This window comes from Arvicanthis niloticus, chromosome 26, assembly GCF_011762505.2.
Source record: "Arvicanthis niloticus isolate mArvNil1 chromosome 26, mArvNil1.pat.X, whole genome shotgun sequence".
Classification (NCBI taxonomy): Eukaryota; Metazoa; Chordata; class Mammalia; order Rodentia; family Muridae; genus Arvicanthis; species Arvicanthis niloticus.
In genome coordinates this window covers 27,140,596-27,152,685 of record NC_133434.1, presented here as the reverse complement: position 1 = coordinate 27,152,685, position 12,090 = coordinate 27,140,596, and the positions used below count along the sequence as shown (strand labels likewise).

The following is a 12,090-nucleotide window of genomic DNA, read 5'->3' as shown; positions in this document are numbered from 1 at the left end:
TTGTGAGCCACATGTACGAACCCTGGTTGTCTTAATGGCTGAACCCTTCCAGCCCTGAATATAATGGCCTTTTACTTGGGTTTGTGGACCCTTCTGACATCTGTCTGAGAACATTGAAAGCCCTAACCGCCCTGGGCAGGGACAAGAAGTCCCTGGGAATTCTCTCTGGGTAGTTTTCTGGCAGAGGTCCCCAGAGTAGGTCCCAGAGCCTAATCATACCTTCCTGCCAGAGGCTGGCTGCCTGGGGCAGAGGTCTCTGCGGGGGTCTGGAGGAATCCACACTGTCAGCAGAGGACAACCTTTGCCTCTCAGTCTATTTAAATTCAATTAGTCATTTGAAGTTTTTTTTTTTGTTTTGTTTTGTTTTTTTGTTTTGTTTTGTTTTTTCGAGACAGGGTTTCTCTGTGTAGCCCTGGCTGTCCTGGAACTCACTCTGTAGACCAGGCTGGCCTCGAACTCAGAAATCCACCTGCCTCTGCCTCCCAAGTGCTGGGATTAAAGGCGTGCGCCACCACCGCCCGGCTCAATTAGTCATTTGAAAAAAATTAATTCACCATGAGACCTGCTTACAGCGCAGGCAGGTACGGGGCTGTCACTGGAGGGCTGGGCACATTGATTAGAAGTAGCTGCTCCCGCTGAGTGACTGTGACCCAGACAGCAAGCCTTTCAGCAAATCTATTCAGAGACTGCTCTCGGAGGAGGAGAAAGAGCCAAAGACAGAGACAGGAATAGCAGCCTAGCCTAGGAGCTGGCCAGGGAAACCTCAGGGCCAGGCCTCTGAGGTGACCCAGGACCCATTCATTGCCTCTTCTCCTAAAGCTCCCAAGAGGCCCTGGTTGTGCTGTGGGTCACATGTGAGATGATGAGGAGAACTTACAAGTGACTTTGTAATTTAGGCAGCTCATGGTTCATCCTCCAGGGTGGAGTCTGATTTATGAGGTGAGGAAGAAGAGGGACTGAGGGAAAGGGATGAGGAAAGAGCAAGATTGCCATCTTCACATGAGAAACCCACTTTCTCACCCAGGATGTGCAAATTCTTCTTTGGAACCCAAGGACAAATCAGGTTCTTATGAGTGTGGATCCAGTGTCTCTTGGGTGGATCCAGTGTGGGTACTGGAAAGGTCATACTAAGTTGGACTCAGTTGAACACCTCTGGAATTCTAGCACTTGGGATGTAGAGGCAGAAGGATTAGGTATTCAAAGTTATCCTTAGCTAGATAGTGATTTGGAAGCTAACCTGAGCTACATGAATAATGAAAAGGAGGAGGAAGGTGAGGGAGCAGGAGGGACAGAACCAAGAAAAGGATCAGGCTAGCCCAGACTGGTTTGTGAATTCCCTGACAATACGTCCTTACTCTGGCTTCTTTTTGCAGGTTGGTTGTATTCACTGGGCTTGTAGGGGGCTCTGTATTTCCAGAAGACTATGTACCCCAGGGTTCAGTGATTAAGAACATTTGATAATTTGCAAAGGACCCAGGTTCAATTCTTCCTCCACATGGTTGTTTACAACCACCTATAACTCTAGTTCCTGGGGATCTGATGCCCCTTCCTGGCTTCATTGTGCATGTGAATCATAGACACATACATGCAGGCAAACACTGATACACATAAAATAAGAATAAACAAATGTTTAAAAAATTTTAAATAAATAAAGAACAAAAGAAAGAAAGAAAGAGAAAAAGAAAAAAGAGTGTTTTCTACTGAACCTTCAGCTCAACAGTTTGGCTGGGCTGGCTGGCCAATGAGCCCCAAGAATCCACCTGTCTCTGCCTCTCCAGCAAATTACAGGAACACACCAGGCACACACCGACACACCCAGCTTTATCTGGAATTCAGATATGCATGCTTTCCCAGTAAGCCTTTACCAACTGAGTCATCTCTCTAGCTCAGTGATTCTCAATCTTCCAAATACTGAAACCCTTGTTGAACCCATGTGTTCCTCATGTTGTGAGCCCCAACCATAAAATTATTTTCGTTACTATTTCATACCTCTGATTTTGCTAGTTATGAATCATAGTGTAAATATCCGATATGCAGATCTCTGATATGTGGCCTCCAAAGGGGGTCAAAGCTGTCGTCCTCCGGTTTTATCCCAGACCAAAACCCCAGGCAGGCACCAGCTCCTTCAACTGGTTCTCAGCTGCCTCGAGCCCTGGGCTACCTAATACCACCTGCCTAACCTTCTGCCTCCAATGGGAGCTGCTGGCTCTATCCCTCACGGTCTTTTCTCTGCCTGTTTGCTGCTGTTACTCCTCCTTAATGACTTTTTGCAGTGCTATCATTTTGCAAAATCCTTGTACTCCTGGAGAAGGATTAGCAACTTTGAGTGGTTGCTCCTTAACATTCAGGAAGTGCAGTTACATATGGGAATGATCAATCACTTGCTCCAGATGGTAAATGTATTTCTTTTCACCAGAAATGGAGCAGCAAACATTCAAATTCATCACCAACACAACATTTAAATTCACATCCATTTCAACCTGACATCCTTAATGGGCTGGTAAAATGGAGATCAGTGTTTTATCCCTAGATTGTTGACTGTTTTAAACAGTTTATAAAAATGAGAACTTGGGATTAAAAATTGTTATTAAAGCCAGGCATGGTGGCATGTGCCTTTAATCTCAGCATTCAGGCAGCAGAGGAAGGTTGATTTCTGTGAGTTCAGGGCCAGCTTGGTCAGCATACTGAGTACCAAGCCAGCCAGGGCAATAGAGTGAGGCCCTGTCCAAAAGCTGTTATACAACAAAACCCCGGCAAAACATTACCATTAAGAAAGGAATCCTACTGTCTGCTAGATTGCTGCCACCATGAACAAGAGTCACATACAGACTACCATACTGGCCAGCGTAACCAAAGTGCCAGGCTGTCCTGGTTTGCAGGACAGTGCACACAGGTGCATGTGGATTTACCAATGACACCAGGGACTCCAACATCTGAGCTGTGAAAGGCCCCGTGCAAGAGGGTGACATGCTTACTCTACTGGGATCAGAGAGGCTCAGAGGCTGTATTGTTCTTGTTGCTAGGTCCTGGATATCCACCAGTTGGCCCATGGGGTGACCTAAAACTGTTAAAGCATTTGAATTGTATGTTAAAGAAAACAGGAAGAAAAATAGCCTTACTATGTGCAATTTTCGAGTACTTATCTATGTCCTTTGTGCACAGGTATGTGAGTCTACACATGCACCTGAAAGTATGTGTAAAAGCCAGATACTAGTCTTCTTCAATAATTTCTAATCTTAGTTTTAGAATCAGGGTCCTTCACTGAACCTGGAGTTGGATCACTGTCTAGACTAGATGGCCAGGGAGCCCTAGGGATGCTCCTGTCTCTGCCTCCCCAGTGTTGGGAGAAGAGACAGAGGCCACTGTGTCCAGCTTATTCTGCGCATGGTAGGATATGAACTCAGGTCCTCATACTTGCATTGCAAGTGCTTTACTGAATGAGTTATCTCTCCAACCCTTCTATGCCTTTAGGTGTATCTTTAAATTCTGTATTCAAAATAAAAATGTAATAGTTTGTTAGCATATTTTAAAAAAATTCTTTAAAAAAATGTTTAGTTTTAATATGTGTGTGTGCCATATGTGTGGGGATGCCCTTGAAGGCCAGAGGTGTGGGGCCCTCTTGATCTGGTGACACAGGCAGTAGTGAGCTACCTGACATGCATGCTGGGAATTGTTCTGAAAGGGTAACATTCACTCTTAGCCACGGAGCCATCTCTCCAGTCCTAAAACTCTTTGTAAAAACATTTATCTTATTAAAGTTATGTATCACATTATATATGTTTTACCCACATCTGTGGCAGCACACCACTGTGTGTATAGCGCTCCCTAGAACTGGAGTTAAGGATGGTGGTGAGGCACCATGTAAGCGCTGGGAATTAGACCCAGGTCCTCTGCAAGAGCAGTATGTACTCTTGACCACGGAGCCATCTCTTCGGTTTCTGATGGTACATTTTAAAAAACGTCACTTTTGCCTGGTAGGTTTACAAACAAAACCCCCCTCTTAAGAACAGTGTGTTTTCTTCTGGACAATAAAGACAAAGTTCCTGATGAGGTAGTAAGACATGCAGCTTTGCTGCCTGAGCCCTAAGAAAGAATCTCTGCCCCCATCCAGACACTGCTCCCCAATTGCCGTCCACCCGAGAAGTCCATTCTATTTCCTCTTCACAGTGAGATTCATGCCCTACTCCCCGCCCTTGTTACTTAGCTTCTCTGGGGTCTGTGGATTGTAGCATGGTTATCCTTTATGGTTAATACCCACTTATGAATGATTACATACCATGTTTGCCTTTCTGGGTCTAGGTTACCGCACTCAGGGTGATCTTTTCTAGTTCCATCAATTCGCCTGCAAATTTCATGATTTTTATTTAAAGCTGAGTAATACTTCATTGTATAGATGTACCACATTTTCTTCATTCATTCTTTGGTTGAGGGACATCTAGGTTGTTTCTATTTTCTGGCTATTACAAATAAAGCTGCTATGAACATAGTTCAGCAAGCCTCCTTTGTCAGGAGTGGTATATAGCTGTGTCTTGAGGTAGGTCAATTTCCAGTTTTCTGAGAAACTGCCATATTGATTTTCAACATGGCTGGTAATGGGAACAGGAGGGGTCAGGTATGGGAAGGGTAGAGGTAGAGAGCACTGGGAGAGACAACTGGAACCAGGGGTGGGGGCATCGCTGGGATGAGCTAAAAACCTAGTGTAATGGAAACTCCCAGAAATCTATGAGGGTGACCCTAAGACTCCTAGCAATGGGGGATAGGGAGCCTGAACTGGCTATATCCTGTAAGCAGGCAAGACTTCTAGTGGAGAGGCTGGGATGCCAACCAGCCACAAAACCTTAGATTTACAATTTGCCCTGCCTAGAAGATGTGCTGGGGTAAAGGTGGTGCAGAAATTGTGAGAGTAGCCAACCAATGGCTGGTCCAGGGCCAGGAATCTGATGCTAGATAGCCTACAGATATAGGATAAAGCTAAACATGACTTGTAGAAGAAAAAAAAAAAGGTAAGTCAATGAAATGATGCCTAATGATATTCCACAGCCCAATTGTCATCAGAGAGGCTTCATCCAGTAACTGATGGAGGGAGAAAGAAGCAGAGATCCAGGCAGAGCTTGGGAAATACTGCATTTAGAGGAGGAAGGATTGTAGGAGCCAGAGGGGTCAAAGAAACCATAAAACCCCCCACTCAGTCAACTAAACTGGATGCATAGGGGCTCACATAGACTGAAGTGCCAACCAGGGAGCATGCATGAGATTGACCTAGGCCATCTGCATATATGTTACAGTGATGTAGCTTGGTCTTCTTGTGGGATTCCTAATAGTAGGAGCTGGAGCTACCTCTGACTCTGTTGCCTGCCTCTGGGAACCTTTCCTCCTGTGTTGTCTCATCTAGCCTTTACAGAAAAGGCGGTACCTCGTCTTGCTGCAACTTGGTATACCATTGCTGGTTGATACCCATGGGAGACCTGAAGAGGAGGTTGGGGGAGGGACTGGAGGGAAGGACTGGAAGGAGAGGAGGGGGGAAACTTTGGTCTGGATGTAAAAAAAAAAAAGAAGAAGAAAAGAGAAGAATCCCTGTCCCATTTGTTTTCTAAGCACCTGACTTGGGACTTTGAGTGGTTATCAAATGATCATTCTTGCGTCCTGTATGAAGAGTGGTAATTATGGGTTGAATTGTGACACTTTGCCCCTAAATTGGTATGTTGAGGTCTTAAGCCTCAATATATCAAAAATTATGTGGAGATACATATAAAAACAGGTCATAGGAATAGCCCTTAATCCAGTGGGACTAATCTCCTTATGAGATTAGGACTTGAACAACATAGATTAGACAACCATGTAAGGACATAGGAAGAAGAAAGAAGGAAAAGCAACCTCAAGAGAAACCAACCCTACCTACAACTTGATTGTATAGAGGTCCCATTTCTGGAATTGAGAATGTGAATTTCTGCTGCTTTAGCTACCCTAGCCTGTGGCATTTTGTTATAGCAGCCCTAGCAGATGAAGAAATGTACTTCTGCAGACCACTTCCTCAACAGTTGGAGGTACTTCTATTCCTTAGGCCTCAACTGTTCTAAGTCACAGAAACCAAATCTAGCCAACACCAGCATACAGGGGATGATGTAAAGACACACATGGGACCTGAGTGGAAGCCCACTGCTCTCTGAATGCACTGAATCCAGGCCTTGGAGCCCTGCCAAGGTTGGTTTTTCATCTTTGCTTTTCTTTTTACTTCAGTCTAAAAGTTCTAATTCAATTTTGGATTCTTGCTGGAGGGACTGAGTGGTCTAGCTACTGGCAGGACTGTCTAGTACCTGGGCAGGAAAGAAGCACTCTTCACGTATCAAGACCTCTGTGGTTTGAAGGACCTGTACCCCAAGGATGATGAAGAAATGAGTATAAGATTTATTGCCAACTCTGAATTTTGTCACTCATTGCAAAATCAAAGCAAGAGCAGTTTGTGACACATTCTGGTCTAAGACTGCTTGTGATGACACAGCTGTTTCTCAACTAAGATGGAAGACAAGGGGCAGCTCTTAGAGAGAGAGGAATAGCCTTGTGCTGAGACCTGCATGGCTACTGAAAGCTAATAGCTGGCTGGTGATCAACTGGAGTCCAGCATAGATTTGGGTGTGGAATTTAGTAAAAGAAAGCCACAGAGACTACAAGGCAGTGCTGATCATTCTAAAGAGGCGAGTAGCTGGGCGGTGGTGGCGCACACCTTTAATCCCAGCACTTGGGAGGCAGAGGCAGGCAGATTTCTGAGTTCGAGGCCAGCCTGGTCTACCGAGTGAGTTCCAGGACAGCCAGGACTACACAGAGAAACCCTGTCTCGAAAAACCAATAAATAAACAAATAAACAAATAAATAAAAATAAAGAGGCGAGTTACAGAAAGATGACAGGCAGCATGGTTATCAGGGAGGGCATGCACACACCCAGCTGGGGTACCTGAGTGTTTGCTCAAGTTGCCCCTTCCCTACTTCCACTTGTCCTCACCCCAGAGCCCTAACATGGGCCTCAGTTTCTGACTGAGTACAGTGCAGCACTTTATTTTCTGAACCTGTCTGTTGTACTCTGGTTTCCCTACAGACTAAGGATCCTGTGAGATAATCTGGCTCCCTGTCTTCAGGTTCAACAAGAAATATTGGTCAAATGCTTGCTGAGTTCACATAATCACAAACTAAGCAGAAAAAGAAGAGAAATATCCAAGTACATTTCTTTTCGAGATAAAAACTTTATTTTACAATTTTATAAAGCAGCTTTACATTAAGCACAAACAACCCATTTAACTTTATATAGAAACAAAATACCTTTCCATTTGAAAAAATCAAGTTTTGCTGTATATAAAACTAACATGTGCACATTGTGCTTGAACTGCAAAGGCTATACAGCTTTACAGAGGACCACCCTCCAGAAGGGCATCCTGTAAACACATTATTGCATATTTGACACATGGCATATACCCCACATGTACAATGGAGAAGCAAGGAAACAATTACAAGAACAAACCAGCAGCTTTTGGTAAGAGTCTGTACACCAACAAAGACAGAGGCCCAGCACATCTGGAGAGTGCTTGTGACACTTCTGCACATCTCACAGATGCCGTGTGGCTCTTGAATGAAGCCGTTATATACAGTAACTCCTAAAGGGTCAAACCTGCCCTCTGCTAGATACTTTTGGCTGTTTTACTACTGAAATGGCAAAAGATTCAACATGGAAGCTAACTCATATAAGTGAACCAAACCAATACCTTTAAAGAAAAAAAAATTAAAGAATCATCATAAAACTTTAAAATACCCTCCCCATTCTCTCTATACTCAGGATAGGTAAACATTTACTTGATTTTAAAAACCTAGGAAACTTTGTGGTATTCTGGAGGCAAAAAAAGCATGGGTCCTGGGCAGTGTCCCTCCACATATGCCCAGTTCTCCCACCTGTCAGATATGCCGTGGATCCCACTCGAGAGGCAGACTTCCTACACACCCAGGGTCTTACTTTGTTAACCTCCAGGTGATACAGAGGCATCCTCATGTCTGACAAGTCAAGCACTGGCAGTGCTGTCACAGGCTCAGTGTGACCTTTTAGGGAATTCTGGGATCACAAGACAAGTCAAGTAGCTGTTGCAATGTGGAAGGCAGTGGAAAAGCAACAGCAGTGAACTGCCATTTCTACATCAAAAACAAAAACAAAACAACTTTCCCTCTTCATTGGAAAAGGACAACCACATTTGTAAGGCACTGGTGTTTGTCACAAAATCAGTTCCAGGATGATTTCACTGACTCCTCTCATCTGAAGACCAGTATGCAAACAGAAAGCAGAATTCGGGACCACTCCAGTAACAAATCGGATAGTGAACAGTGTTCCCAGGTGGGCAAGCTTGTTTTGAACACAGGTACTGAAAATAAAAAGGGAGTCTTCATTTTTATTGCTGAGACAAAATGTGCATGTTCAGCTGTTGCTGAAACACCTAGTGTGTGAGAACCACAGAGGTAAAAGCTGGGAACCTAATGACCACACTAGTTACGTTGTAGGCAAAACTAAGGGTGGTCATAGAAACAGGGAGTCTAAGCTTACGTTTCAACAGTTTAGTATTGTCTTCAGTATGGATCTTCTTTCCTGCCTCCTTTGATGCTGATATAGTTTATATATGTATCATTATGCATGTGTGTATGTGTATTCCAGTTTCAACAGCACTTTTTAGCTGAATTCAACAGAAGTACAATGTGTGGGCAGATCATCACCTCATCTTAAACGTGCATCTGACCAACAGCATGGATAAGCTCCATTGTTTGTCCCATATTATCACACCGTGCGAAACAAAAACCAGAGCAAAACCAATCCCTGTTGCTTTTACCCAATGCCCGAAGCCTTACAGCAGACACTGTTCATGGCATGAGGACTCTGAAACTCACTCACGGATCTGATGGCACACAGATAGCAGACACAGTAGCTTCTCTTCTGTTTCAATGCTGGAATCACTCAAAATTAAGCTTCAGAGAAACAGTGAGGACAAAAAACGATGACGTGGAAAGCAATGGCGACAACCCAGGCAGGAGAGTCTTTACTGTGGCTCCTGAACATGACCTTTAACCCAGCACTTCTCTTTTAAGGAGAAGTATCAATGGTCAGTTTCAAATCATTAAGTCTGTTACACGTTTAGGCTATAATTTACATTCTGGGTAATGTCCTCTCCATGCACAGAACTGCTCAAGGACAGTATAGAATGAAATGCAGCCTTCTCGATAGTGACACAGACACGCTGCACTGGATCTAGGTGGGGAAGATGATTATCAAACTTACTGATTGTAGACCAAGTTTCATAAAACACACCATGTCTGTAATTTCTTGTGCAGTCAACAAGTTTCATTTTAGTTGTGCTTATGAATGTGACCATGAAACCTGAATATGGGCTGTTTAGATATACAGAGTTCAAGAAAACCATAATTCAAAATATTTTCCATAGATACTTGAACAAATGCAACAAATGTTCACTCCCTCTCAAGAAATGAATCTACGGGAAAGAAACACTTTTAAAAAATAGTCCACGATCCAGGCTATACGTACATGTTTACTGCAGTACAGCACACTGATTTCTAAAAGCCTACTTTCAGTATAAATATAAATAATCACATTTTAAAAGCACTCCATACTAAGTTTTAGGTAAGTGCTGGGCAGCAGGCTAGCAGCAGAGACTTACCAGTATCTTCCCCACACTGAAAGCGACTCTGCATGGAGGCCTGCATGATGAGCAGGGCAGAGGTCACGTCTTTGTTCAGTGCACTCGTCTACCTTTCTAAGCACCTGACACATGGAATGCAACTGTTTCAGAAGACTAACTTTAAGGGTCTCTTCTCACAGCGCTGTGACTCACAACCCAGAACACAGCATTTAAATGTGCGACGTGCTGCTGAGCTCGGCCGTGAGCTCAGAAGAGGCTGGAATGTACTTTTGGTTTCGAGCTCTAGTTGTGCTTTGCCCTACTGCCTTTAAGGTAGCTTTTCCACCTCTTGACAAATTCTTTGAAGATTGGGGACTCGTCGATGGTACTGAGCAGCTGCAGCTGGTTGATGTGGGTGGTGTGATAGTCCCAGCGAGCCAGGTTGGGAGCAATGCCAAGCATGAAGTGGCGGAGGTCATAGATGGTCCCGGAACCAGTATCATACAAGGGCAGCATGGCTTTAAGAGATTCCATGCCGCGCTCATACAAGGACCTTGCTTCTTTCCCAAGCTTCTCCCCTGCTGTTTCTTTTAGGTCATACAGCCCAATTAAAGAATACATAAAGCCATTTAAAACAAAAGAGCTAGGTGTAGTTGGATATTCTTCATACCAGTCATGTTTATTCATGAACACGGCTTTAACTCCATGCTGCTCTGACAGAAACTTGTATGGGGCTGTCGCCCTTAAAGCTGAATTGAGAAATACATAGTCTTTTGTTAGAAGATAGGCCCTGACTAAGGTAGAGATGGCTTGCCCTTGTGCCATGGCAGAGTACCATCCTGGCTCTAAAGATTTAAACCCTTCCCCTAACTTCCGGGTCACCATAATTGGCCAGCCACCTTTCTCATCCTGGTTCCTCACTAGCCAGTCACTAGCAGCAAAGAATGCAGCCATGTGGGCTGTGGTTGAGATGGTAATGTTGTCCAGGAACCCCTTTCCTTTTGCAATCACCCTAACCACCTTTTTGGGCATGATTTTGGTTGGCTTGACAGCCTTTGTGTTAGAAAGGCCCACTCCTTTCCTGAGGTCAGTGACCAGGTCTCTGGTGACTGTACTCCACGACGTTCTGGGCCCAATGCCATAGTATATGTCCCTGTCTTTGAAAGCAATTAGCTGGGTATTTGAGACATAATGCACAGTGAAGAGCTGATTCTTTTCTGTTGTCTCCAGAACCACAGACACACTCCCATTTGTTAAGAGCTTGAGGTCAAATGAAATAATGAAGTCTTTTGTGTTTCCCAACTGCAAAGACACACCTTCACTGGTTTCTGTGGGGAACAGACCAAGGACTGGTTAGAATAAAGCATTTTTATAATTAAAATTTAATTGTAGTTTATCCTTGATAACTACTGACCACACAAAATTAATTCCACAAAATTAATGATGGCTTCTCCTTACCTTTGACTCTGTCTGGTTTACAGGAAGGATTCTGAACAAATAACTAAGAACTTCTGATAAAACTGTCATTTCTAGACCTGATGCCAAACTGATCAATAATCACTGATTATTCTAGTACACGTATTCCATAAAAGGGAGAAAAAAATAGCCAAAACCTGATTCAATGCATATTATTACAAGAGAGTTAAAGTTTTAGACAGAACAGCTACGTATGGAATTTCATTTCTAATGCAGTTTGTATTTGCTCCTTATATTCTGTGTCCTACATTTCTGACCTTATTTGGTGTTTATCACTTAGCTGTGAGTATGCACTGCTTTACTCCCACTTTACAGATGTGTAACTGAGATACACAGTCAAGTAGCCTGTCAAATACAAAGGACAGAACTCAGAATGTCCTGTTTGGCTCTTAATTTGATGTTTAAAATGATGTTTGTTCTTTTTTTTTTTTTTTCCTTTTTTGGTTGTTGATTTTCTTTTTTCAAGATTTATTTATTTCATGTATGTGAGTACACTGTTGCTGTTTTTAGACACATCAGAAGAATGATACTCACTTAACAGTTACCAAAGACACTGTGCATATTAGCAGCAAGGATAACACCCAGAAGCACGCACACACATCACATAAACAATACTTGCAGCACAAACTTTAAAACATCAAAGGGAAATATGAACATATTAATCCTTACATGGCTTAAACTTTCCAAACACAGCCACATACAGACTGTCATTTGGTCCTGAAGTTGGTAAATATTGATTATTTCTGTTTTAAAGGTAAAGACCTGCAGGCTTTGTGAGGTTAAACAGCTGTAAGTATAGCAGGGCCTATAATCCAGGTTTCTGGGTCCAAGTACCAAGAAGGAAGACAAATGACACTGAAAACATATGCTCAAAAGAATACTCAACAGAGGTTCCTTTTCTTAGACCTAGCCATAAAAGCAGGTCTCCGCTGCTATCAGTCCTTGAGAGGATATT

The 12,090-nt window shown here is 43.4% G+C and overlaps 1 protein-coding gene across 2 annotated transcripts in view; it reads right to left on the bottom strand.

Annotated features, from left to right (window-relative positions):
* Positions 1-7,215: 7,215 nt before the first annotated feature.
* Glce (glucuronic acid epimerase) overlaps positions 7,216-12,090 on the bottom strand; it is a 72,733-nt gene continuing 67,858 nt past the window's right edge. For both annotated transcript variants that reach the window (XM_076925339.1, XM_076925338.1), the window contains one exon: positions 7,216-10,987. In XM_076925339.1, the coding sequence (XP_076781454.1) occupies positions 9,963-10,987 (1,025 nt within the window). In that variant the 3' untranslated portion in view covers positions 7,216-9,962. The remainder of the gene's footprint in view (positions 10,988-12,090) is intronic.